This window comes from Erigeron canadensis, chromosome 6 (genome assembly GCF_010389155.1).
Source record: "Erigeron canadensis isolate Cc75 chromosome 6, C_canadensis_v1, whole genome shotgun sequence".
In the NCBI taxonomy this organism is placed as follows: Eukaryota; Viridiplantae; Streptophyta; class Magnoliopsida; order Asterales; family Asteraceae; genus Erigeron; species Erigeron canadensis.
Window position 1 is genome coordinate 27798014 of NC_057766.1, and position 27980 is coordinate 27825993.

Sequence of the window (27980 nt, forward strand, 5' to 3'; positions counted from 1 at the left end):
AATAAAAAAAATGATGAATCTGTAATAATTCTCTTACAACCCGCAAAGTTTAACTTTTGGCAAAGTAAATATTTAAACTTACTTCTGAGTTTACTGCTATTATCTTTTCCTTTCTATTTGTCTGTTTTGTATCTTGAATTTATGTTATGTATTTAAATATATATATATATAAATATATATATAGGAAAGTGAAGATGGGGTTGTCTCGTACCCTACTTGGGTAAGAAAACCTCTCGCATCTTGTTTTTTTATTCCATAAAATTCATGGGGGCCCATCATTTATTCAATATACAAACAATATTTAAAAAGTTGTATGTGAGAGGTTTTTTCACCTAAGTTGGATGTGTGACAATGCCCACACTCACTTTTTCATATATATATATATATATATAACGAAAAATTATTTTAAGAAGCTTATAAATTGCAGAAACTTTTAGGAACTTTTTAAATCAAGCTTAATCATTGATTATTCTTTACATATTTTTGAGTTACTTAGGTGTGTTATGGATTTTACAATTATGTAGAGGCATGAATTATTATCCATTATACAATTTTTGGAAACATAAAATTTATGATCACATGTGCATAAATAGTGCTATGATCACATTTCACATGTATGTAGGTTGATCATATGTATGTGAGTATTTTGTAAATTAATATTTTCATGAGATTAGTGATGATTAAATATATATATATAGTTATATGAACATTTGTAAGTAATTATATAGTCATATGAACATGTGTAATAAATCATATACAATATAACCTCTATATATTAATAGTGTTGGGACTGAGATATTTTATTAATTTAACGAGTTATTAATTTATTGAGTGTAAATTTACAATGCTCTTAAGTTGGGACTTGAGAAATTTATAATTTTATCGAGATATTAATTTATAGAAGTTATACTGTAATAAATAATTTTAATTTAATGAAAGTGCTTAAAAATTTCTGTAATTTTTGGGATCCTAATATAACTTTTTTCCATATATGTATATAGTTTTAAAATTTAAATATGTAACAAAATGCATCGCATATAATCATTCTTATCATGTATTAAAAATAATGTTCAAAAAAATCATGTATTAAAAATAAAATCTCAATCACTTCTATGGTAGGGTGTATTTATTAGACATCCTATGATTTTTGTTTATATATATATATATATATATATATATATATATATATATATTTGTACAAGCATTATCCATTTTTTTTCCTCAAAACACATTTTCATTGAATTTCTAAACCCTAACTATGGAATCGCATTTCCATTTTGTTTTGATACTTGTAGACAAACTAATGAAAATGAATAAATGGTTATGAAGATGCTAAATAAAAATTTATCATCTTCATAACCATTTATATATCTTCATTAGTTTGTCTAGAAGTATCAAAACAAATTGGAACTATGATTTGAAAGTCAGGGTTTATAAATTCTAAGGAAGTTTGTTTTGAGGAAGAAAATGGATAATGATTTGTTTAAATATATATTATATATACAAACAAAAATCATAGAGATGCCTAATAAATACACCTAACCATAGAAGTGAATAAATGAGATTTTATTTTAACACATGATGAGAATGATTATGAGCGATACATTTTGTTAAATATTTAAATTTTAAACTAAACTTAAAACTAATTAATGATAAGGATATTACTAGATTTAAACACGTGTATAATATACGAGCTTACAACATTATCATTTATCAATATTAGATGTTAATTCATTCTTATTTAAAATTTAGTTTATTATTTTTAGTAATAAAAAATTTGATTTATATCTTAAACATTTGAGTTTTGTATTGAATTTTTTTTACAAAAATATTTCCATTGAAGTTATTTAGTATGACATGTTTAACGACATTTAATATCATCAAAGTTATAAATTGTGATATACTTAACAGTATTTGAATACTAAAAAACATCATAATTGGTCATTATCATTTTATTTGCTTTATTATTACATTCTTATTTTACAATATTAGATATAATATTTTATTTTTAGATGAAACATATCTTATATATTTCAATCAGAATATAACAATGTTACATGTGTTCTTTATAAAAATTATATTTTTGCATGCTCTATTTTTCTTATATGTCATGACAAAAAAAACTTTAAAAAAAATAATCGTACAATTACTTGTACAATCTTATTGCATTTAAATTAAATTATATTTATTTCTATATAATTGTATATATATTATATATATATATGATACAACGTATTATCAAGATAAATCTTAAGTGTTATTTTATTGGCTATATATTAGTTATTATTGTATTGGATATATATTAAGTATCATTCTTTATTTATTATATTAAAATTATTGATTAAAAAGTGTAAAGTTGTGTTAAAAAATAAAATAAATAAATTAAAGACAAAATTGAAAACAACGGTCAATTTTTAAAAAATCGAGAGATGTAATTGATTAATAGGTTATTAGACATATGTATTTTGGTATATGAAAAAATAATTAAAATTAAAATCAAAATTAATATTTTAATATAAATGATTAGTGAAAGTTAAAATAGCATGATGAATCATTAACTTTTTCAAAAAATTTTTTATAAACAAACGAACTTTAAACTTACCACTCCTTTATTTAAATACATCAAAAAATACCATTTTTTTTTAAACATGTTTAATGACGTGGCATGTCAATATGACAATTTATGGATGTCTAATGATAAAAACTAAGGCCTTCCTTTTATTGAATATACTTTTTGAAAATAAAGTCCTTTTGATAATCAATATCTTAATCAATATCTAAATAAGTTCCTTTAATTGGAAATTTTGAGTATATATGTTACGATTTAACCCTTTTTTTATTTTTCTTTCTATTTCTAAGTATTAACATTTTCATATGTAAGATATTATTATTACAACGAATGACAGACACATGAGATTTGGATTCTTCCAAAGTCCCACGTCAATCAAAGAAACTTAACGACATCGACCATCTCTCCATAAAAATTCTGTCAAACTATTTATAAGGGGTAATATATAGTACCAAGTCATTTGTCATAAACGTTTTGTTATTAAAACATCGAAGTGTTCATATTGATAAAAGTATAAAACCAAATATAATTTAACGAGACAAGTAACAGGGGGCGAAGCATTTTCTCATTTTCTTTCTTTCCACGAAGAACTCGCTTTCTGCTCGTCTTTTCGATTCGAGGGAAGATTTAAGTCAGTACGCTTTTGTGCTGTATAATCATACAAAATCATTTTACATACTTTGACTATCACATTTTCTATTCTGATAACAGCTTCATATCACCCTAACAGTAAGCTACGGCTAGCCACCTCCTGAGACCCATGCGGCCACACCTACGAAGTGAAGGTCTTCTAGTGTCAAAATGGTTCTATAGGCAGACATCTGATGATCATGAAATGGTACCTGGCTGAAGATAGCGAAATTCTTCAAAGGCTGCATATATAATTTTGAATTCTAATTTATCCCTACATCATGTACACCAAGTGCCATATCTCCTATTTGATGAACGAAAGCCACAAATAACACAATTGCAAGATCTTTTCACATCGATCTCTTCAAGACACATCATTTATTACCTTAGTACAACGTGAAATACAATAATGTAGCATCATTTTATACCTGAGCCTCCACAAAATCGCCAACTTCCATCTATCTAGCGACCTTATCACCTTTTTGGGTATGCTTATGGTACTACTGATTCCATCATTCACTACACCGTTAACTTTCAGGAAGGCAAGTGTCTCACCTGTTAAACCCGATAATGCAATCTTCAGCTCCATGGCTGTCTCATACTCTTTGTCCAAAACAGATAACAATGACTTGTCTTCTTCAATAGACGTTGGTAAATTTTCCATAGCTAAACAACATTTCTTCACTAACCACTCCATCACAATAATCTCATTGGTATTTGAGATACTCGATCCAGAATAAGCAAGCTGTCGTACTGATTTCTGTAAGTGTGTAGGTGTTGCCCATAATCGCATTGCAGTAAGCAGGGCAAATGATGGCTTTCCATTTTGGTGAATGTATAGCGAGTCTGGTAGCCATGAACATTGAATATTAAGGTTAGAAGGTAACGCTACATACGCCTTATCATTTAAATTATCATTTAAAATAAAACCATAATGCTCTAGAAGCTCCAAATTGGTGTATGTTCCGTAGCTCAAGAGAACCTGTGATACAAACAAAAATCATACATTTTTAATAGAATAAATTATGCTTCAAAGTTTAGCAAAAAAGTTACGAGATACCTGGTCTCCTTTTTTGTAGTTTCTTCTAGCATAGAAGCAGTATGCAGAATATATTTCTTCAAATACACCATCTGTCAACCTAAGTGACTTTGCACCCGTGTCAGCAGCCGTCAAATCTTCAGAGGGAAGTTGTTCCTCCCCAGGTGCAGCATAATTGAAAAAGTCACCCACCGGACAAAAACAACCAGCAGCATCCCACGGAATATGCATTGTGCGAGAAGATATCTTTATGCAATAAAAACATGTGTAAATATTATTATAGTTTAATCAAGTTTTAAAGTTCGAAGTGTTACAAACATAAATATCAATCAATGATGAACACGGACCATCCAACCAATCAACATATAGATCAATCGCAACTTTATTTTTTTAACTTATTTTCGTTAAGCAATTTCGTCAGCATTAACATGTCCCCTTGTTGTAAATTACAGTCAGAAACTGAAATGCACTTACGGATGCAGAAGCCCAGATCCAAGCCTTGAAGCTCATGTAATGTGGCTTGAACATAAGCTCTTCCATAATTGGACAAGCATCTTTCCACTCTACTTTGGTCTTCTCTAACGCTTTCTCTGCAGTCCAAATAGCATCATCCAGCTGAAAGTTACTTACAAAACATCAGAATAACATACCAATTGAACAGAACCGACTCTTCATATGCTAAAAAAAATACAGTTCACTACAAAACTTATAACCTTACTTGTAATGCTTGTATTTCAAACTGATCAAAACTTGCCAAAATATCATAATTAGTAGGGAATTGTGTCAAATACGGGTACCACCACGACTGCTTTCCCTTAGCCACTTCATTCAGTAATGCAACAGCCAGTACCTGCGCTATAAAATATTTCAGAATCAGTGTCATTCGTTATTCTCAAATGGTTCTTTAGATATAATACAAAAACATATTTTTCCTTTTGCCCGTTTTAGCCATTGTACTTTCCGTATATCTGTGTCATTAAAAGATGGTTTTGTGTTCCATATAAAAGTTACAGTTTTAAGAGCCAAATACTTGAAAATGTACTTAGCTATACCATAAAGTACTCCATTGTATATATCCAACTTAAAATGTTTCCATCTTGTGTATTTAACCTACACATTACTAGGATGATCATATGGAAAATGATAAATCCTCCTAACCAATCCTCCTAATATATCCACTTGTTAACACATGTAATCCACTAATTCTCTTTCCTAATCTCACCCCCTGATTTTCCACATGTCACGATCCTATTAATTAGGAGGATTTTTAGGCTAACCAATTAAGAGGATTGATCATTACCCTGATCATATTACTATTGTATGCATCTAGCAGTAGTTTCAATGACGTGTTATCTATATAAAGTGCCACGTAGTATCCATTAAGTTGCCATATCAACAAAAGTAGAGGATATTTTACATTTACAGGAGGAAAAACAAACGACTTACGAATTGTAATACCTGAGTAGAGGATAAATTGGATTTAGAAACACACATAGAGAGCTTAACATCATTCATAACTAATGATTGTGACGTCATCAAAGCTGATTTAGGAACTCTAAGTATTAATTCCCCTTTCCCAATATCACGCACTGCACATAATCCTCTCCTGCATATAATTATATGATGAAATGAAATGATAAACATTATTATATAAACACACACAAACACTAATATATTACCCGCCGGCATTAGGGAAATGTGAAACAGATAAAGAATGTCCCAAGCAAGATGATGATGATGATGATGATGGTGAACATGTTTGAGAAACATTAGTGTTTTGTGGTTTGTGTTGGTTAACTTCGATAAAAGGAGAATCTGAAATTCCGTTAAGGGTTGCCCAATCTAGAAAGTTTTTTAACTTTGCCGATTCCTCCATGGCCGGCACTAACCACCGTGGCACCGCCGTAACCCTCTTGGTCACTTGTGTATGAAGCTAACGATGTTAATTAGTTAGGGCTGGGCCTGGCTTTATTTAGCCCACATATATTTTATAAATATTTGTTTGTTTTTTAAGATCTTGAAACTTCGTGTTATCATTTGACAACGAGAGGTATATCATACGTTTCTTTAACCGGGACATCGCAGAGAGTTTACTTGAAGTAGAATAAACTATTTGAAGACCTGATGTGAGAAAACCCCCTACTAGTCCGTTCGAATGCACAACGAATAATAATGGTAAATTCTGCTTCTGATTTTTGTGGTGGTGGATTAAATAAGTGTTTTTTACGATAGTTCTAAATTTTATCCTAGACATTCCCTTAGTTTAAATTAGTAGATGCAGATAGTTTGTCCTCGAAAAAAAAACTAATTCGTTATTTTGTACAAACACAAACCTAATGTTAAATTTTGTGTTACAAATCATTTTCCATACTGATTCTGCCATTTGATATTATTGATTTTTATAGCGTGTTTTCGTTGGTACTTTGTGATACAAAATTAGTGTTTGATGAAGTATATGTATATGTAAGACGTTTGATGAAATATTGTAGTAAATAACTTCCTTTTAACTTTAATTTGGTCATATGTTTATTCTTTACTGTAAGCTAATCTTTCATAAAATGTGGTAGATTTAAGTGTAGGTGTTGTTATATATGAGTGTACATACAGCTCAACTATATTTCGTTTGGACTTTAGGTTATTTAATTTTTGTATGCTCTATGTTTGGTGGATATCAGGTCAGAGACATTCTCAGTTTTACTTAAGATCTTGAGTTCGATCCTTAGGGATGACAAAACTTTGGGGTTTTTCCCTCTGAATACTTGTAATGGCCCATGGTCAACATCTCGTTGTCTAGGGTACATGCAAGGCTTCACCATTATACGGTAAGGTTTCCCCAATATCGTATGCTGACTGAATGTTCGAAAAAAAAATTATTTATTAGATACCTGTATATTTTTGTACGTACTTTTATTACCAACTAGATTATTAACCCGCGTAATACGCGGGTGAACATATATTATTAATGACATTTCGATGTTTTATAATACTATACATGCATAACTATAGATAAAAAACAATGATAAATTAACCTAAACAAATTAAAATCAACTCAATAGTAAAATGATGATATTTTGAAAATTACACGACATTGAGTTAATTTCAAACCCATATCTATAGTAAAATATAGATGCAAATTATTACTCATTTCCATATTAAAAAAGAATGTGGAATATATAAACTAAGTGAAATAAAAACCTATATGACAAATACATTCATTAAACACTATTAAAAACATAATAATAAATGTAAGAAGTTTTAATATTTTTCTTAGAAAGAAAAGAGGTAGTTCAATTTAAAAATTTGTCAAACATCTAATGTAATGCAAGAGGCAATATCTAAAATACAAATTGACATTAATTCATAATCTATTATTTTTTTATTAAAATTGTTCATGTTCATTTATAATACTTTTAGAAGAATTATTATCAACTTTGAGAAATTAGCATAGATAGGTGTTAAATATGAGGCACTTTTTTTCTTGTCAATTTCTTATATCTAACATATATTTTAAATTTAAATTTTGAATAAAAATCATGAAAGATATTTACAAATTTTGATGAGTTTCTTTCTTATAACTAAAAATATAGTTATGTAAATTATCATTATAGGATATTAAAATTAATGAACATAATAATATATAATATATAAAGTAAAAAGGGTTAAAAGTTAATGCCAACAAATATATATAACGAATAAGAATATAAAAATATGATTAGTTATGAAATCAAAGATATATAAATAATACACCGTGTGTTGTATATGGTCTACCAAAAATATATTTAATAAAATAATTTACACACTTAAGATTGGATAAATAAATAAAAAGGCATAAGATAAACTCATATACAAATCATACAAATTTAGAAGTATTAAAAATTAAAAATTATAAAGGTACTCAAAATGTTTAGTAAAACTTTAAAACATCTATTTATCAATAAACTGAAAAAAAAAGTTGTGTATCTCTTGAGAGGAATGCTAGAATGACTCATATTTTACAAACTTTTTTTTTACTAACATATGTGGAAACTGATGTGGGATTTTCAGGTCATTTAATATTTCTTAAATAAAACTAACCTAGGTTAGATAACCCTACACTAATTTTCCCTTCCTCATTCTACCATATCACGCTATGCAGTTTCCATCTGATCATAACCTCTTCATAACATAACCTTCTCCGGAACACAACCTACCTATGAGCAGAGATCAATCTCCAATTATTTTATATAAACCACTCTTTTTCCCTTGAACTTTCTATATTTGAAAAACAAAAAATATCCTTTTCTTTTATTCACTAATTTAAACATCTCCATCTAATATATCTATAGTACCCTTAATGTAATAATTTAAGGTATAGACCCCCAACACTTAAAATAAGTACAATACCACTTTTAATATTAATTACTTTTACATTCATCGTCATCGTCGCCTCATCACCGTCCCTATTAATGCTGCCCCTGCCACCATCTCCGTCATCATTACACCACCGCCGGTGGGAGCATCTAATTACAAAGATTAATTGGTAACTTATCAACTATATCTACTAAAAATTAACATATAAAATCTTGGATAATATTAAAGGTACATGTGGACGTAAAACTTTGATATCATCTAATTGTAAAAAGTTCATAATTTGATACGGGCAATTTATTAGTTGTGTTATTTATATAACATGAATTGCTTAAGTATTTAATATTTAATATTTAGTAATTTAGTATATAGTAATTTAGGGAAGAAATTTAAAAAAAGTAGATGATGCAAGCAAAGTAATCCAAAGGCCTAAATTCAAACTTGTTTCTCATCTAAGAGTTATTACTTTTTTAAAATTGAATTTAGATGGTTGTTTTATTATTATTGGGAGATATATATATATACATCATTTCACATGTGATTTCATCGATCAGCACGATGACATCTACTTCGACACACATTAAATAGTGATAACATACTCGATCGTAACAGATACATGTGTAGTACTAGTGTATTCTTGAACGATAGTTGAAGCACATTCGTAGCTCACATGGATCTCAACAATTGGTCAACATGCATTCCCAAAACGAATGGAAATTAAAAAGTTGTACATTTTAGACTCCTTTATTTGATATAATCGTAATAAAATTCTACACGAAACCTAGTGTACTTTCTTTCGTAGGCCTAATGCTACTTCTACTTGCTACTACCAAAACAATGTTTTAAGTACATCACTTCCATTTCAAATCTTCATTTAGTTTTAATTTGTTATGGACATTGGATGACTTCTAACACCATCATTTTTATTTTTATTTTAAAAAGTTATACGAATAAATGTTTAATTATCTTTTATTCAGTAATAATCAACAATCATAAATAGAAAACAAAAATATTAAACGCAAATGATTAAGGATGTGAGATAAAGGCTCGACCTTCGTGAGTGATGGTTTATCTCCTACCTTCGTGGTACGAGTTTTTTCACCTATTTTGTAGTTTTTGTAGTTAAAGGCCTTGAATGAATATAGAATAGGTAGCTTAATTCGAATCTAGATTTGTAATTATACTATTGTTTGTGTCTAACACTTTGCTGGTGACTTTATTTATATATATAATTATTTTGCCGTCAAAATAAAAAATCACAAATAGTTAAATATTAGGGAAGAGATCCCTCAAGTTGTTTATAGGGGTCAAGTTAGAAACATATTGATCATTTAAAATCAATTGTCAAAAGATTTAAGGATCAAAGATTATCTTTGAACCTTGACTATTGATTTTAATCCACTGATTAAAGATTTCACAAACTCACTACTCGTGTTTAGAAACTTGACTAATTATGTTAGAAAACTTGACTCATGTTAAGGAACTTTAAGAAATCCCTTAGAGTGCATTCTTGAGTTTTATTTTTAAGGGATAGGTAAATAAAAGATAAAAAAACTTTAATTTTTCGTTCTTGAGTTTTTTTTGTGGAAGAATAGAAAGAGGAAGAAAGGAAAAGTTAAAGCTTTTTTACACTAAAACTTTCCAGCAAAAAATGGCCTGATTGTGAAGGAAAAGATAACTCTTTAGTTTTTTTTTTTTTCAACTCAAGAATGCATTTTTTGCATCTAATTTTCTATCATTTTCTTTCCTATTCAATCTTCTACCTTTTTTTTTTTATAATAAAAATTCAAGAATGATCTTTTAGAAATTAACTTAAGCAAAGGATAGAAGTCATAAAACATTTGATTTTATTTTCACAAGACTAACAGCTGGAGACCTACTCATTTCTACCCATAAGCGTGTGGACACCACCCTTCTTTTAACAAATTTGTTTTTATATAGATTATATTAATATTAATATTAATATTAATCACTTATCGGATATCAGTTATTTTAGTTCATAAGATTTTATTTTGTTAATGTAAATCATCATTATTAAAAACTTATTGATTTTAAATGGGATTGACTGGTAACTAACTTATGCCCTTATGGATCATAGAGTAAATCCATTTTAAGAGAGAAAAGAAACCTATAACCTCACATTAAACCTTAATTTTTTTTTGCTAAAGTTACTAATAATACTCCAAAATCTCACAAAAGCACCGGCCTTTCTTTGAGCTTTTACCGACAAATGCTTTGACCCTATCTTCCATGTGTGTCCAATTCATGCACTTTTAGATAGCCATTTGAGAATGGCCACGTGTCGGTTAGTTCCAACGTCAGCAAATTAGGATCTCACTTTTGATAAGCTTATCCTCCTGTAATTGGTAGACCAATCCACGTGTCCATATCCACCCAGATCCCTCTTTATCACTTTTTAATAAGCGAATTAGGAGTAGTCATTGACTCACTGGAGTAAATCATGTTTTAGTAATAAACCTAAAAATTGATGTGTTTTTCTTAAAATTTTGACCTTATTTTCTCATTGACAAAATTTTATTATTTGTAATTTATTCAGTAAATTTATTTAATTGAATTAAGTAACGATTACAGGAGGCAAGCTAAAAATCATTATATTTATTAATTATATAATTTATATTTGGGGTTGATTTAATTTGTGTTTATCTTTAATATTGACATTTTATCAAGAAAACCTTTATGTTCGGTCTTTGATTCCAATTATTTATTTTTTTGTTATTTGAATAGTGTGAAACTGCATCACAATCATTGGTTATCGTCATCATGTATACTGATAAACAATTTTGTGATCCACGTGTAAAAATGACAGGTACATAAAACCTGACACTTCTATAAATTTATCACTCTCCCTAATAAGGCTATCACCAATGAGGGCGTCCTTAGGCGCCCTTAGGTGCCCTTGGATATCCTTCGCCGTTGAAGTTTGTCTAAAACTAAAGATTTTTTTAAGGATGCCCTTACTTAAGGGCATGCTCTTACTTGTCTTTACCTAATATATTTTTGTTTTTTAGTGGAGGTAAAAAGATATGTAAGGATATTTAAAGATGTTTGTATGGTTGGAGATAAAATTATAAGATTCGAAAAATTTGTAAGGATATGATGTGGCAGCTCAAAAACGCCTAAAACGTCTTTAACATTCTAATAACTTAGCAATTTAATTCCAACATATGTGTATTTATAACTAACCCCGCAATAACCAAAATCAGTCTTTTAACACAAAAAGCTAAACTAGATTCCAAGAATTAGATCAGCCCAAATATTGAGATAGCAACTACCAAACAAGCCATTTTCACACGAAAAGAAAACATAATTCTAGGGAGTGCTAAAAGAGCCCTAACAAACGGAAACAAGAAATTAATGTGACAATTTTTTATTTTTTTTTGTGAGTACTATTTTAGCATAAATCTTTTTTTTTTGTCAGTCATTTTATTTTGGCTGCCATTCTGCTCTCTGCTGGTGATATACTCATCCTTATTTTCTTGCATTGACTGGTTGTGACACCCTAACAGATTTCAACAGGTTGGCTTTTCCCTAAATTATATTCTTTTCCAAATTTTCAATATAAATTTCAAAACTTTTTTTGTGGGCATATGATATAAATGAAGTAAATATATATATATATACACACCATTTTTATAGTTTATGTGCTTCATTTTCACTTTAAATTTGGACTCATTTTCTTTATAGGAATATGCTCAAGGTATTTTATTAATATAATTTTTGTAGATTTTGTGTTGGAAAGCTCATGAAACCTAACATGTGGTGCTGTCCAAATTGAGCTTTTTTTTAAAAAATTTTATTTGTAATTTTGTATATATTTATTGAGTGGACTAAAAATAGGCAACACCCATATGCAAGTAGAACAAAGTTTTGGTTTTTTGCTTCTTTATTTTAATGCTTGTCCTTATATACAAATATATAGACTTATATATAGATGAATATATTTGAGTTTGTTCTCCACTGTTGCTATTTAGTTTGATTATTATTAACATCAACCAATTGATATTCAACAGGAATCCTACAAAAAATAGTACAAAACTTGATTAAGTTTGAAAGCTTTGTGTGGAATTCATCATTTTTCCACTGAATGTGAAGTGGGATTTTGATAATAAGGAGACAAGTTATTTAGTAGCATGTGCTTTCAACATATAAGAAGGTATTAGGGGACAAGCTTTATTGAGAGCACCCAAATTTATATTTTTTTTAGGTACAAGAACAAGCCATGTCTGTTGCTTTGATATGGGTTGTTTCGCCTAACTCCGAGTTCTCTAGTGGATTAGGATTCTTGGAAACAACTAAGTTAGTAGATTCATCAAGATTTGTAGGCAAAGCAAGAAGCTTTTTGTGGACTAATAGAATTAAGAATGTTGGTAATAGACTTAAGTGTAGTTCCTGCTATATGAATGCAGATGGATTCCGTGAAAAGGGTTATTTGGGATCGAAAAAGGGGAAGAAATTGGATTTGGTTTCGAGGGTGGTGGCTAACCCGAGCGGGGAATTGGCTATTTCATCAGAGCAGTTAGTTTATGATGTGGTTTTAAAACAAGCAGCTTTGGTCAAAGAACAGATGAGAGCTAAAGAAGAAGATATGGAAGTTAAACCGGATATCGTGCTTCCTGGAACACTTGGTTTATTAAGTGAAGCTTATGATAGGTGTGGTGAAGTTTGTGCAGAATATGCAAAGACCTTTTATTTAGGTTAGTTAGACTACTTTTTTACTTAAATTGCTGCAGAAAGTTTGTAGCTTTTTAGTTTAAGATCCAGTATATGCATAAAATATTCATCTTTTAAATTTTTTGTTCACAGGAACACTGTTAATGACACCTGAGAGGCGAAAAGCTATTTGGGCAATTTACGGTGAGGATATTTATCCGATATGTGCATGAATCATGATAATATATATGTTTAATTCTTGGGATTTCATCTTAAGTTTAGTTTGTAGTTCTACGGAATAAGTACACTATCATGAACTTGAAAAATATCCTGTCTGTGGTGGTGAGAACTCGGGGTTGTGGTCCCCGTACGTGCTTCTGCATTTGTGGATTTGAAAAAAGAGATTGGTGTAATAGGAATTTTTTTTTTTTTATTAAATGTTTAATCTTTGTGCTTGTTAGCTACATGTGAACAATTTTTAATCAAGTATTTTAGTCATTTTCAAGAAAATTACTTCTTTCTTAGTCAGCTTAAAGTATAATTGTGCCATGATACCAATTCCACTAATTGGTAGTTAACGTAAAAGTCTTGGACATCAACTTTGACTTAACTGCTGGAAAGTTCACATCTGGCCTAACTGTCGGAAGTTCATAGTATACTGTTTTGACCCCGACAACAGCATATATACATATAGTCGAAATTTTTGATATACGTTTACCTCGGCGGTCTTGGATGCGCTTCAACTTATCTGATGCCTTCTGATAAATTAAGTAACTTCGGTGGGTGAGGATTTTCTCAAGTTATCCTAGATTGACTAGTCAAGTTGAGATATCCTCAGCCATTGGATTAAAATTGAAGGTCAAGATTCAAACTTCATCTTTGAATCTTGACCCTTGATTATAATCCAATGTTTGGGAATGTTCCAACTTAACCTCTCAGGTTAGAACAATTTGAGAGGATCCTAACCCAACATAGGTGATATAGTTATTGAAAAGTCAACAGTTTTCATGTTTGACTCTTCTTTGTGTGTTTGAAACAGTGTGGTGTAGAAGAACCGATGAACTTGTTGATGGGCCAAATGCATCACATATAACTCCCAAAGCTCTAGATAGATGGGAGTCTAGGTTGGAAGATCTTTTCAACGGTCGCCCTTTTGACATGCTTGATGCTGCTTTATCGGATACCGTCTCCAAGTTCCCCGTTGACATTCAGGTTTAAATAATCAAATTACATGACCTGGTGGTAGCATTATAGATCCATATACTTATGAATGGGTTGAGTTGGTTTGTTCTTTAATGTAAACGGATTAACGGATCAAGTCAAATAAATAGTTATTTTGTTTTCTATAAATCTTGTTTAACACATTAAGGTTCTATAAAAAAATCTATTAAGTGGACAATAAATGTTACAAGGCAGCGTTCTGAAAGTTATCCGTTTCAAATGAACATATCTGACCTGTTACCCCACCCATCCATATTCCCATTTCTAACTATTAAAATCTCTTTCAATATTATATTGAATCCTTTTGAAATGATGGGTTGTTTCCTGCCTGAAGTTTTTGACATTTATTATGCTTTCCGTTTTTGGTGTTTGCAGCCTTTTAAGGATATGATTGAAGGAATGAGGATGGACCTTAGAAAGTCAAGATACAAGACTTTTGATGAGCTTTACTTGTATTGTTATTATGTGGCTGGCACAGTTGGATTAATGAGTGTTCCTATAATGGGAATTGCTCCAGAATCACAAGCAACAACAGAAAGTGTATACAATGCTGCTCTGGCTTTGGGGATTGCTAATCAACTCACTAACATCCTCCGAGATGTAGGGGAAGAGTAAGCGTTTAAACTTTTTCTTTAATTGTCATTTTTTAAGCCAATGGGGTTGGTGGCCCAATGGTAAGGTCTTTGACCTTGGGGGAATCCACTTGGTTTCAATTCCCACTCTTCACATCCGTGGGGGTGGATTAGTGGGGGGTATTTAAAAGTCTCAGGTTCCATCCCAGGCATTCGTGTAATTTAGGAGTAGGATACTATGCCATTAAAAAAAAACTCATTTATTAAAGATTAAACTTTATAAGATGCATGCAGAAATAGTATGCATCAGTCATTTGACGTACATACCTGAAAAAGTGAAAATGACTTCTAACTTACCAAACCTAACAGAAGTTAGAGGCAAGTTGCTATCAAACTAATTGTAATTCAAGCGAGAAGCGACTTTCTCAACTTCTAGGTTAAATAATGGTGATCTAAGTATAAAGAAATCATGTAAGTTTTGTTGTTGACAAATACGACAATTAACTCATTATGATTGCCAAACATATACCAGAATTTCAGGTCACTCATTGATATTTATAGAAAATACTATAAATAGTAGGGTGTTTGTATAACAGAATCTTGATTTTTAATGCATAACAGACAGACAAGTCTCAATATGAATTTTATACATTTTCATGAAAATCTTGATCACAACATTGAAATATGTAGCAAATTTCACTAATTATAAATGTTTGCGTTTTAGATATCTGACTTTTGAGGTCAAATAGGCTAACAACTAATTTACTCTTAAATTATGGGAATATCTTTCAAGTAGACTAATATCGATACGAAATCCAACATCTGCGAGAAGATCTTGAGTACCTTTTTGAAAGTTATCGCAAAAACTGTGACTAACTGCAAAAGTAAGCATTGTTCTTATGATGTGATTGCTTTTGGTATAGTGCAAGAAGAGGAAGAGTGTATCTACCACAAGATGAACTAGCACAAGCTGGACTATCAGATGAGGACATATTTGCTGGGAAAGTAACTGATAAATGGAGAGCCTTCATGAAAAAACAAATCAAACGGGCAAGATCGTTTTTTGATGAAGCACAAGAAGGCGTTACACAACTAAGTTCAGCTAGTAGATGGCCAGTAAGTATAATGCAAACTTTGTTTAATTAACTCTTATAGTAACAAGCTATTTACTAAAAAGCTCGATTTTAAAATATGAATTGGTGGTTCTATCAGGTATGGGCGTCGTTATTACTGTATCGTCAAATATTGGATGAGATTGAAGCGAATGATTATAATAACTTCACTAGAAGAGCTTATGTAAGTAAACCAAAGAAGCTAGTTTCTTTGCCACTTGCTTATGCAAAAGCTCTCGTTCCTCCGTCATCAAAAACTGGAGCTCTTTCAAAGACCACAGACGCATAGATATATATACTCTCTTTATATGCAGTTTTAGGAAATGGAAACAGTGAATATCTGTAAATTTTTATGTTGATTGTTGTAATATGAATAACGCAGATTATATCGGATGTAGAATAGCCTACTCCACTCGTGTTCATTAGTTGTACTATTCTTTTAACGGAATGGAAACGGTCTCCTAGCATTGACATATTTATAGCCGAATGCCTAGATGAAACCTATGACTTAACGATAACACTTGCAAATCTCTTCCCTCCCAAGAACTCAGCTTACGCCTTACCAAGTGATTATTTTACCAGCGACAACCAAGCCCATTCACAATGAACTCAGCTTACGCAGTTAAGCCGTACCAAGTGATTATTTTACCACTGAGTTAAAAGGAAAGGGCTTGATTTACTGAGGGACTTGAACGTGTCATTGTACTATGCAAGTAAAAACAACTTACCATATTCATGATTCATTTTTCACCTGATATAATCAGATGAGTAAAATGATTTATGTCACGTGTTATAATCACATGAGTATAAAATGGTTTGTGAACGGTGAACACAAATTGTATGGCTAAATATATATTTCTATTAAAAAGTTGAGGTAAAACCGGAAAATATATACACGAGTACCATTTTGGAATTAATTATATAGGGAACTGTAAAGTTTTCATGGAAGAAATAATTTGAAGTAAAATCCTGGGGAACTGTAAAGTGAACCTACTGATTCCATAACCCTTCATTCCCTTAATTAAATTACATCAGTTTCTCTTGATACATTCAAACTAATATTAGTACTATAAAATTTTCAGGATTTTCTAATTACCTTAATATTCTTCTCTAGCTAGTATGGGAGTTTCAGTGTCTAAGGTATAAACCAACTTATTTAAGAGTTATCAACTTTTTTTTCTTCTTTCTTTTCTGTTAAAAATGCATTTTAATGTTGAGTTGCTTAACCTGTTTTGAACATGCATCATGTTTATTAATTAACTGTTAGTTGGTCTTTTAAGGATCTAAGTCAAAGCAAAGAAGTGGGAAAACAGATCATGGAGACCGATACGGATGAGGAAGAACCCGAAAACAAGGTTGAAAGTTTGGTTCATGAGGTTTTTTCCTGGACTCTTGGCGATGTGCTTAACAGAAATCTCTACAAAGGAAAGGTTTGTGAAAATAATACTATATTCTCATGCATATGTCACTTGTTAGTGTAGATAAAGATTTTTTTTTTTTTTTTTTTTTGTGCCTGTTTCTGATATAAATTTAGCAGCAATTTATGAATATGCTGATTGACATATTGCTTTTATATTTGTAAGATAAGATTCAGTGAGTTCCATAGTTAAAATAACCGGCTTCATGATAAAAATATATACAATACATATCCTTTTTTAAATAAGGTACATGCATGCATACTGATTCTTGTGTTTCTGTCTCCACGGCTTAAAATCAAAGAGGTAAATTTTGGCCAACTTATAAACCGGTATAAGAAATGTTCACTTGTCGCAAAGTTTCTCGCGATTTGTGAACAGACTTTTAAGCAGGAAATCTGTTTGTTACACTAGCTACAACCAATTTTTTACTCAAGGATTCGGTATGGAAGTGTGTCTATGCCAAAAAAGTGTGTAAAATAGCTGATGCAATTGTAATGGACTTGTTATCATATACTCGTATTTGAAGCAATAACTCACACTGTCACACATCCTCTTCTCTTTGTTGGCGATTAAACCTACAATCTCTTGATCGGTGGGTTACCTTGACGCCCTTAGGCCAAAGCAGGGTTGTTGGTTGTAATGCCTTTATTATTGTTAGTAAATTTTGCTAACATTAAAGTTTACTAAATGAACAGGTTGCAGATATTCCAGTGACATTTTCCTCTGTTTCTGACTACACTAAGTCATTCATCTATCCACTTTTTGAGGAGACACACACAGACCTTCTTTCAAACGTTTTAGGAGTCAATCGTGCTCCCACTGTTTAAGCACTAATTAAAATTATTTAAGCACTAATTAAAATTTAACAGGTTGAAGAAAGTTGTACCGACTGTTCTATTGATGAAACTAGAAGCAGCATGCCTTTATTAAGATGAAAGAAGCTCTTAAAACTTTCCAACTTGATAGTTCACAAGAAGCTGCTGTTTGGAACTGCATTGCTGCAAGAGATTGTCGTCACCAGAATACAATCAAATTAATATGGGGTCCTCCAGGGACCGGAAAGACAAAAACAATCAGTTCTTTATTACATATGTTGCTGAAGATGAAATGCAGAACGCTTACTTGTGCTCCAACGAATATTGCTGTTTTAGGAGTTGCCAAACGAGTAATAAGATTGGTGCGAGACTCTTTGGAATATGATACTTATGGTTTAGGAGATATAATATTATTTGGGAATAGACAGAGAATGAAGATAGATGATTGCAAAGATCTTTCGGATATCTTCTTAAGTTTACGCGTCAAGATTCTTTCTGATTGTGTAGCTCCTTTGTCAGGCTGGAAAGGTTGCTGTGAGTGGATGATTCGTTTTCTTGAGGATCCACAAAAGCAGTATGTGTCATATGTAATGCAAAATTCAAGAGATGAAGATGGATATGGTAATCTTTCTGAAAAGGAGAAAGATGATCGCAGCATCAAAAGTAACAATGGAGAAAGTGATGGGAATGACAAAGATGATAGCAGCACTGAAATCAGTGGAGATGAGGATTTCCGTATTGAAGAGGAGTCAGGTGACTCGCAAATAAAGAAAGCACTGAAAGTTAAGAACTGGAATACCATCATTGTAAAAACCTTAAAAGAGGAGAAGCATTGTAGAAGTAACAAGAATGAAAATGAGAACGAGAATCAGAATGAGCAGTCGCTGAAAGAGATTTCGAACAAAAAGAAGGTCTTGACTTTTGAGGAGTTTGTTATGAAAGGGTTCGACTTTCTTGGAAATCATCTTATATCTTGTATTAAAAGCTTGTACACCCATATGCCGACATCATTCATTTCGGTGGAGTCAGCTAAAGAAATGATCAAGGTTGTAAGTTCTCTTAAACGTCTTGAAGAACTACTTAAAGTTGCAGTTGCTGAAAATTTTGATTTAGAAGAAGCCTTGAACGGATTCACTGATTCTAGGAGGACTAGAGATAGTGATAACTTAGATGCATGCAGAATGTCAAGTATTGAAATACTCGAGTCCCTTCAAAAGACGTTGTGTTTTCCAGATTTTAAGGAAGATTATGATATTAGACGATTTTGTTTGGAAAATGCTTCTCTGGTGTTTTGCACTGCGTCAAACTCCATCAACTTGCATACACAAGAATCGAATCCTTTAGAATTTCTGGTGATTGATGAGGCTGCTCAGCTAAAGGAATGCGAATCTGTTATACCTTTGCGGCTTAAACGTCCTCGCCATGTAATACTTGTTGGAGATGAAAGACAACTCCCTGCCATGGTTCAGAGCAAGGTATTCAACTTTTTCGTACATGCTATATATTTATAATTTATGAGATATCTTTTCATTATATATAATTGTGTGTGCGATTAATGAGTTATTGTGTGTTTTAAGATTTGTGAGGAGGCTGGGTTTGGTAGGAGCTTATTCGAAAGGCTTGTATCACTGGAGCATAAGAAGCACCTACTTGAAGTGCAATACAGGATGCATCCGTCCATAAGCCAGTTCCAAAATAAGGAGTTCTATGATAAACGAATCTTAGATGGTGCGAATGTTAGGAGTCGTAGTTATGGGAAGCGTTTTCTTCAAGGAAATATGTATGGCTCGTATTCATTTATTAACGTAACTTCTGGCAAAGAAGAGTTTGATAAGGGTCATAGCATGCAAAATCTCATGGAAGTGGCCGTTATTGGTGAAATCATCACGAATCTCTATAAAGGTACCTCTAATCTTCTATTTCTTCTTCCCTAACCAGATTGGTCATTTTACTTCTGTTAATTTATTCGCAGAATCTGTTGCAAGAAAACATAAGGTTACTGTTGGATGCATATCCCCATACAAGGCTCAAGTAAATGCAATTCAGCAAAAGCTTGGTAACAAGTACATAGATTCAGATTACTTCACTGTGAATGTGCGGTCGGTTGATGGATTTCAAGGGAGTGAGGAGGACGTAATCATAATATCTACTGTGAGATGCAATGCAAAAGGGTCAATTGGTTTTCTTGCAAATCGTCAAAGAGCAAATGTAGCGCTGACTCGAGCAAGGTATAATAAGGATATGAGCTAGAAAATATGATTGTTTTTCTTCTCTTTGGTTCTTTCCGCTTTATTATTTATTCATTTTTCTAGAATAATCTTATTGCAGATACTGCTTGTGGATACTGGGAAATGGATCAACTTTGATGAATAGTGGCTCTATTTGGAGGCAATTAGTTGTTGATGCGAAGGATCGTGGATGTTTCTACAATGTTAATGATGACAAAAACCTCGCTCAAGCTGTCATGTTTGCTTCGGTTGAAGCTGGCCAATTTGATAGCTTATTCAACACAAAGTCCTCACTATTCAACGAAGCCAAATGGCAGGTAAGCAGAAAACCCGGTCTGGTTTTCATCTAATATACAATTATACACTACCTAGGCTATGCTTTTTTACCCATAAAGAGTACAGTTCATGCACATATTAAGTAGTTTCTGTTTGGTTTACGAAAGGTGAAATTTAGTGATAAGTTCTTGGAAACCATTGCAAGACTTGACGACCGTGAGATTAGTAAGAAAGTGGTTTCTCTTTTGATCAAGCTTTCTAGTGGCTGGCACGAACTAGAAAAAAATGGCGATACTAAAGTAAAGATAGATGGAGCTTGTACAATTGTCGAAAAGTACAAGGTCACACATGACTTGCATTTGATTTGGGCAGTAGACATCGTAGCACAAAATTCTGTTTGCATCCAGGTACTTAAGTTCTGGGATGTTTTCTCTGGTACCAAGATCGATGAGCAAGTTAAGATGTTAATGGAAAAAGTATACGCGAATTATACGATGCATATGATAAACCGCTGCAAGGAAAAACGTGTTCAAGGGTATGTTTGATCGAAATGCAATATAGAATTTAATCATGAGTTATGGAATGTTATGAAAAAGATCACTGTTCTTAATCAATTTTACACCATTAATCTATTATCAGGAACCTGACGCTTCCAGTTTCATGGCCCATGAACTCGGATACGGATCAAAGTTGGTCGTTGGCAAATCAATTGGCTGGGTTGAGCTTAGAAAAAGAGCTCTCCTCGTCATCATCAAAAGCTTCAAGTGCCTCGTGAGTTCTTGGACCATGTTTATACGTATCATCTTCTTGTACATTGCAGAAATCTGAGTCTTTTTGTTTGCCGTGTTTAGGGGGTTTGGCAATCGAAAATCCAATAAGTTTGGCAATCAAAAGCTTCAAGATCTCATGGAAGGGGGCCTAGGTGGTAAAAGCTATGCACTAGTTTTTCCCAGGAAATGAAACGTGAAGAACTCATGGATGATTCTTTTGATCTGTTTTGTGGCTAAAAGATCAAAGCCATGTAATCTACCTTTTGGTCAAAGGACGTGTGCTTTATGTATTGTAACAGGGAAAAGTGAGTACGAGGCTGTTATGCACCTAATTTGGGTGAAAAACCCCTCACATACTAATATTTTAAATAAATATATGGCCCCTATGATTTTTACCTTTTAAAAAAAGGTATGTGAGAACAGCCTCATATTCCCTTCCCCCATTGTAATAACCTCTTTGCATTATTTCAAAATGTTGGAACTTTATATTCTAAGTCTCTTATTATACAAGCTAATCTTTATGCTTAATGATGTTGGTATATAGACTAAACTGGTCCTCTAACATAGATAGACTCATCTTGGGAAGTAAGATGAACCAGTAAGATGGACCAACAAACAAGATGAAGCAGAATGCAGAACGGACCAACACTTAAGATGGACCAGTGAGCATGATGAACCAACAAGTATGATGCACCAGCAAGTATGATGCACCAGCAAGTATGACGGATCGACAAGCCAGATGGACCAGCAAGTATGATGAACCAGTGATCAGAATGAACCAACGAGTAAGTTAAACCAATCCTCAAGAAACAGCTAAGAAAGGACTCACTATTGTCCAATAAATACAAGGATGCATAAGACAAGGGAAAGTCTAATACCCGGGTGATGAAGCACTCCCAAAGCGAAGCATCCTATTACCCAAAGTGGCCACTATAAATAGGTGTCCCCAGATTATCATTCGAACATTACAATCACCACACTTACTACTCTTTCTCTCTAAACTATGATTATCTCTCTCATCGGAGGTTCAGTCCAAATGAACCGTGGCGTACCATTCCTCCTACATACGAGGTTTGTGCGTTACCAATAGAGAATCGCCACCCGAAGGAAGTCTTTCCTTCGGTCCTCTCATTATTGTGTGTTATTCCATCGTATTAAGTTTATCTATGATCCATCAAGTATCCGTCTAAGAAGAACCGGACCACTCCTGGTCCGGTATGATCCAAACTGTTGCATCATCCATTAGCACGTCTGGTCTAGTTGACTCGAGCCAACTGCATCATTCAAAGAAGGAACAAAATACCCTTCGACAAGTGGCGCCATCCGTGAGACCCCAACACTTACAAAGTCACAAGTTCGGGTCCATCCGTTTCGATGGAATACACATCACCTACTGAACTATAACCTTTGGGAATCGCACAATCAAGGGATGAACCAATTGCCCTCAAGTTCTGCTTTGGTTTGAACCCCGTGACAGACTAAGTGTTAATTTCCCTAAGATTTTATAGGGAATCATGGAAATGGTTAAAGCTTACATTAGGGGTAACGAAGCACCAAATTAGTGCAATAACAAGAACTGATGGTGGCCCAATGAATGAAAGACAATGAAGCACCAGATCGGTGAAACAATAAAAAGTCATGGAGGCCCTATTGACGAAAGAGAATGAAGCACTAGGTCGGTGGAGCAACAAGAAATCATGGAGGCCGAATTAATAAAAGACTATGAAGCACCAGGTCGATGCAACAAAAGAAGTCATGGGGGCCCAATTGACGAAAGAGAACGAAGCACCAGGTCAGTGCAACAACAAGAAATCATGGAGGCCTAATCGATGAAAGACAATGAAGCACCAAGTCGGTGCAACAACAAAAAATCATGGAAGCCCAATCAAAGAAATACGATGAACAAAAGTCCTAAATGTGATCGAGCAACAACGAGTTCCAACCAAAGACTATAAGGGTCCGGAGCATCAACAAGAATCAACACAATGACCGGGCTCACGAGAAGGAGCGCAACAAGAGGCTATGTACACACCTAGTAATAACATCCATCACCCCATAGAAGAAGCAACATCAGAGTATGCTCGAAGAAATAATGATGTATGGAACATCTTGGCAAAAAACCATATATGATGAAGAAAACAAGGCGAACTAGCCCGATGGAGTTTCCCAAATAAAGAAGAGACTCAAGAGAACGTGGGGGAGGAAATAAAGTTGGACCTGATGAAGCAGATAACTATGTTAGTGGCATATCCACAAGGCTATGTATAAGTGGAAAGAGCCAAGAGAAGCATAGTGATGTAACTACAGAAAGCCTTTACTGAAAAGGAAGTGACACGATGTACCATTAGCTCATGTATTGCAGACAGATTGAAAGATGCCAAAAACAAGCAACCACGAGGCACCATTCAACCTCACTTATGGCATCGAAGCAGTAATCCTAGGAAAAATAGGCATGCCAATGTACCAAACCTTGACCCGATATTTAGAAGGTAATGAGGAGGAGTCAAGAATGAACCTCAAATCATTGAAGGAGTAGTAAGAATGGGCAACTACAAAACAAGCTAAACGCATGCGACAAAGTGAAAAGTATTATAATCAATGAATTATAAAATCAAAATGTAGATATATCGATCGAATGAAGCTAGCAAGCTCGAGACAAAGGGTTACACAAAGCCTCATTGTGTCCTTTATTCTTCGATCTTCTCATAGCCAAGGTAAGACCCTCATATTTTAATTATGTTACATTCAATATTTTGGAGTATAAAACACATCACTCATGAGATAGATGGAGTTCTTTGTCTACAAGCATGAAATAAATTACTTCTTGTTTGTTACATCTAAACAAATAAAACACAAGTATTATATACATTTTCTTGCAACTTTATTTTACAAAATCATAAGGATAACAAATGATCCAAGAGAGCCAAAATACACTTTGGATACCATGGATGATGGTATGGTGGTAAAAAAAAGCAAACCCTCTAAGGGGGTTCATACCAGATTGGCATTAGATACATCTGAACCATAACAGATGGATGAATATATGTGAACATGCGCATGTATTTGGGCTGGGCCGCCCCCTCTTCATAGCCCTTTCCGTAGGTACAGGCTTCCTAAAGGAATGGCATAAGGTTGAGCGACCTCATAAATTAGCTCCATGTATTCAACAACGGTTGGGCACATTGACAGGTTGAGAACCTACTAATACACTCCCTACTGGTGAAACGACTAACCTCGCCAGGGTGGTAAACAAATCAAACTATGTTAATGGTACGCCACGACAACTCACTTGGTATCAAAAAATGCTACAAGCATAGAATGAAGCAAATAAAACTTCATTGCTCCATAAAGGAATTAACTTTCCATTGCTCCATGAAGTATATAAATCTTCATTGCTTCGCAAAGCAAACAAATTCCCGTTGCTCCTCAACAAATAAATCTCCATTGCCACAATAGGCAAATAAAGCTTCGTTACTCCAGAAGAAACAAACTTATTCGTGTTATCTAGCAAAGCACGCATGTTAGAGTAAGACACTGCTTCATACAGTGGTACTAATATCTAACGAGAGGTATGTCTTGGCACTTTATCCACATCTTTTGTCTTAAATGGTACTGGAGGCATCGCTTCATTCAATGGTCTTATTATCTAGCGCAAGGTACGTTTCGGCACTTATCCGTACCTTTTGCATTTTATAACAATGACGTACTGACTCATTCAATGGTCTTATTAGAGTAAGACACTGCTTCATACAGTGGTACTAATATCTAACGAGAGGTATGTCTTGGCACTTTATCCACATCTTTTGTCTTAAATGATACTGGAGGCATCGCTTCATTCAATGGTCTTATTATCTAGCGCAAGGTACGTTTCGACACTTATCCGTACCTTTTGCATTTTATAACAATGATGTATTGACTCATTCAATGGTCTTATTAAGCATTTCTAGTTCAAGGAATGAATACACTCCATTACCTTTGCATCATCATATTTATGCATTTGTCATAAAAATGTATTTTATTTTCTTACCATATGTATAACCAATTAAGGGTGCACTAACATACAAGCAATGCACATATGATAGTTGTTTTTTCATAGGAGTCGCTTTTTCATAGGATAAACCAAAAGTGGTGGATGCATAGTAATAATAACATTAGTTCAATGATACATCATTCGAAGTCATAAACATATCAATGATAACACCATTTTAGGTTAGTGCATCATCGGAAGAGTTGAAACACATCACATAGTAAACATATGAGAAAAACTTAAGAGGAAGGAAACAACCAATCATTCCAAGTGTTAGAAGGTGAAGGACATCCAAGGTTAATTCTACAAAGGTAGACATCTTCTCTACACATGACAGCTTCAATGAACTAAAATCAGTCAAGGCATTTTGACACTTGAATCGTTGCATCGAGGTCATATCCTAGTGCATCTTACATGCCATTCTAAAGCGAAGACTAAAGATAGTTTGTCTTCAATCCATCTTGGTAGCCCGAATCACTACAAGTCAATTGTACCTGTGAAAGTCCTTCTATAACTCGGGTGTGTGACACATCTGATGCACCACCAAACCAACACCTTCACTAAAAATGCAACAGTTACACCCTTCAATGGGTTCACTATTCCTTTCCAACATCTCACACTTCCCGTAAAGCTCATTCGTCAAAGCCATATGAGGAAGATGCACTACCGTTATGGGATGCTTAGAATGAGTTCTTTATATGCTTTCTAAGTCCTTCAGTAGCAGATGAGGAGGATGCACCACCTTCATAGGACGCTTAGAATGAGTTCTTTAAATGCTTTCTAAAGTCCTCCAGTAGCAATGGAGGAGGATGCACCACCCTCATGGGATGAACCAACCGTAACGGCTAAAATTTTAGACACAACCTTTTGAAATTTCCTCCTCAAATGATATTTCTCCAACCGAAGCGGTTTCAAATGCTTATCAATCACAAAAGGGACATAACCTCATGCTCTTCCATCTAATCATCACATGAACAAGCAACTTGTTTATCTAAATCTTTTATTCTCTTTCTTAATCCAAAACCTTAACACAAAACCGACGGGCACGAACTTGCTTACATTTGCATTTATAAGACTTAATAAAAGACTCCCAACGTTGTCTCATAGCTGGAACAATAACATTCAGTTGCTCCAAGAGAACATTTACCTTATCCAGAATATCAACGTTCGTTGTATGCGACATACGACTTACTTCAGTTGGGGTGGCAATACGATCTGCAACATCCTTACGTAGATTGGGATCGACGGAGAATTCAGATAGAACTCACCACCACGGGTTGTACCTCTCCTTTGGAATGGAAGAATCAATCTCATGTATCTACTCTGATTCGGTGCTTTTTTCAATTACAAAAGTACTTTCTCCCCGATCCTTCACATTTAGATCATCAAAACTCTTATCACCACTACGCTGGACCTCTCATTTGAAAAAAAAGGAAACGTCAAGCATCTGCTCTGATTTGGTGCTCTCTTCATTTATAAATTTTTTTTGTCCTTGACCCTTAACCTTTGGATCGTCAAAGCTTTCATCATTACTATATTTCATGGTTTGAACCACCATCATCCACAATATAGTCCAACTTATCCTCTTAAGCAACAACTATAATTGAATTACCTTCACAATCATTATGACGGGAGATATCCACATACTTGAAAACATGGTCATTGTAACTCATCATCCTCATGGTCATTTTTTTTCACTTCCCATAACAAAAAGCTCACCACAAGAATGATTGGTAGTACCGTTATAACTTTGGACGAAATTGTATCAGTAGAGCGATCCAATGTAGAGGAACATTGTGAACCACTTTTGCGTCATAAGAATGCTTAGACAATCTCAAAAGGCATATCCTCGCTGGAGAAGTGGCAATCATCATCATCTCTCACAACAAGCTTCCCATCGGGGAGTAACGTTTGTAAAAGAAGATTTCACACGTTTATTCTTCTTGGGGGGAGGAGAGGACCCGAAAGAGACCCATTAGTTGAAGCAAGTCATTTATGTCTAAGTATCTTAGTTGATACGAATTTCTTATGAATCAAGATAACAAGGAGGACAAAACGAAGCAAACTCAAAAGATGGAGGAAGAAAGGTCTCGACGTAAGGAAGAGCATCATCGGCCGCTGCACCAATTCGAAGAAAGGAACATCATAAGTACCCCCCCCCCCCTTCGACATGGGGTTGATCGTCTCAGTTGAGGACCGTCACTCCATGGCAATAGGAGCAATATAAGCATCAATAACTGATCTTCCCAGTCCATTATAACAGTTACACTTGAAATACACACCTA

General features: G+C 33.4%; 3 protein-coding genes across 5 annotated transcripts; 2 read left to right on the forward strand and 1 right to left on the reverse strand.

The window, feature by feature from the left end:
* Nucleotides 1-3028: 3028 nt before the first annotated feature.
* LOC122603429 (protein SET DOMAIN GROUP 40) lies at nt 3029-6200 on the reverse strand. 3 transcript variants are annotated; one of them, XR_006324458.1, is made up of 7 exons: nt 5918-6200; nt 5685-5844; nt 4957-5088; nt 4713-4853; nt 4260-4484; nt 3412-4181; nt 3029-3341 (listed from the first exon to the last, which is right to left on the reverse strand). XR_006324458.1 is itself a non-coding variant. In XM_043776128.1 (6 exons), the coding sequence occupies exons 1-6, from the start codon at nt 6112-6114 to the stop codon at nt 3564-3566; spliced, it is 1461 nt and encodes a 486-aa protein (XP_043632063.1). In that variant the 5' UTR covers nt 6115-6200; the 3' UTR covers nt 3029-3563. The 3 variants fall into 3 exon arrangements, 2 of the variants coding, with proteins under 2 accessions (XP_043632063.1, XP_043632062.1); XM_043776128.1 differs by having other exon boundaries at nt 3029-4181; nt 5697-5844; XM_043776127.1 differs by having other exon boundaries at nt 3029-4181.
* A 6534-nt stretch (nt 6201-12734) lies between these two features.
* LOC122602636 (phytoene synthase 2, chloroplastic) lies at nt 12735-16554 on the forward strand. Its single transcript, XM_043775233.1, has 6 exons — nt 12735-13300; nt 13410-13460; nt 14296-14468; nt 14853-15088; nt 15973-16165; nt 16262-16554. The coding sequence occupies exons 1-6, from the start codon at nt 12826-12828 to the stop codon at nt 16448-16450; spliced, it is 1317 nt and encodes a 438-aa protein (XP_043631168.1). The 5' UTR covers nt 12735-12825; the 3' UTR covers nt 16451-16554.
* Nucleotides 16555-17477: 923 nt separating this feature from the next.
* LOC122604612 lies at nt 17478-21858 on the forward strand. Its single transcript, XM_043777489.1, has 9 exons — nt 17478-17591; nt 18275-18400; nt 18490-19869; nt 19972-20296; nt 20367-20622; nt 20723-20939; nt 21066-21433; nt 21538-21669; nt 21750-21858. The coding sequence occupies exons 1-9, from the start codon at nt 17478-17480 to the stop codon at nt 21856-21858; spliced, it is 3027 nt and encodes a 1008-aa protein (XP_043633424.1).
* The last annotated feature ends 6122 nt before the right edge of the window (nt 21859-27980 follow it).

Bases quoted from the DNA above. Each gene is read 5' to 3' on its own strand.
- LOC122603429 (XM_043776127.1), bottom strand. From the start codon at position 6,114: ATGGAGGAATCGGCAAAGTTAAAAAACTTTCTAGATTGGGCAACCCTT. The intron at 4,854-4,956 runs GTAAGGTTATAA...AGTAACTTTCAG, and splicing joins TTGAAATACAAGCATTACAA to CTGGATGATGCTATTTGGAC. The intron at 4,485-4,712 runs GTAAGTGCATTT...TATTGCATAAAG, and splicing joins GGATCTGGGCTTCTGCATCC to ATATCTTCTCGCACAATGCA.
- LOC122602636 (XM_043775233.1), top strand. From the start codon at position 12,826: ATGTCTGTTGCTTTGATATGGGTTGTTTCGCCTAACTCCGAGTTCTCT. The intron at 13,461-14,295 runs GTGAGGATATTT...TGTTTGAAACAG, and splicing joins AGCTATTTGGGCAATTTACG to TGTGGTGTAGAAGAACCGAT. The intron at 16,166-16,261 runs GTAAGTATAATG...TGGTTCTATCAG, and splicing joins GTTCAGCTAGTAGATGGCCA to GTATGGGCGTCGTTATTACT.
- LOC122604612 (XM_043777489.1), top strand. From the start codon at position 17,478: ATGGAGACCGATACGGATGAGGAAGAACCCGAAAACAAGGTTGAAAGT. The intron at 18,401-18,489 runs GTTTAAGCACTA...TGATGAAACTAG, and splicing joins GAGTCAATCGTGCTCCCACT to AAGCAGCATGCCTTTATTAA. The intron at 20,940-21,065 runs GTAAGCAGAAAA...GGTTTACGAAAG, and splicing joins TCAACGAAGCCAAATGGCAG to GTGAAATTTAGTGATAAGTT.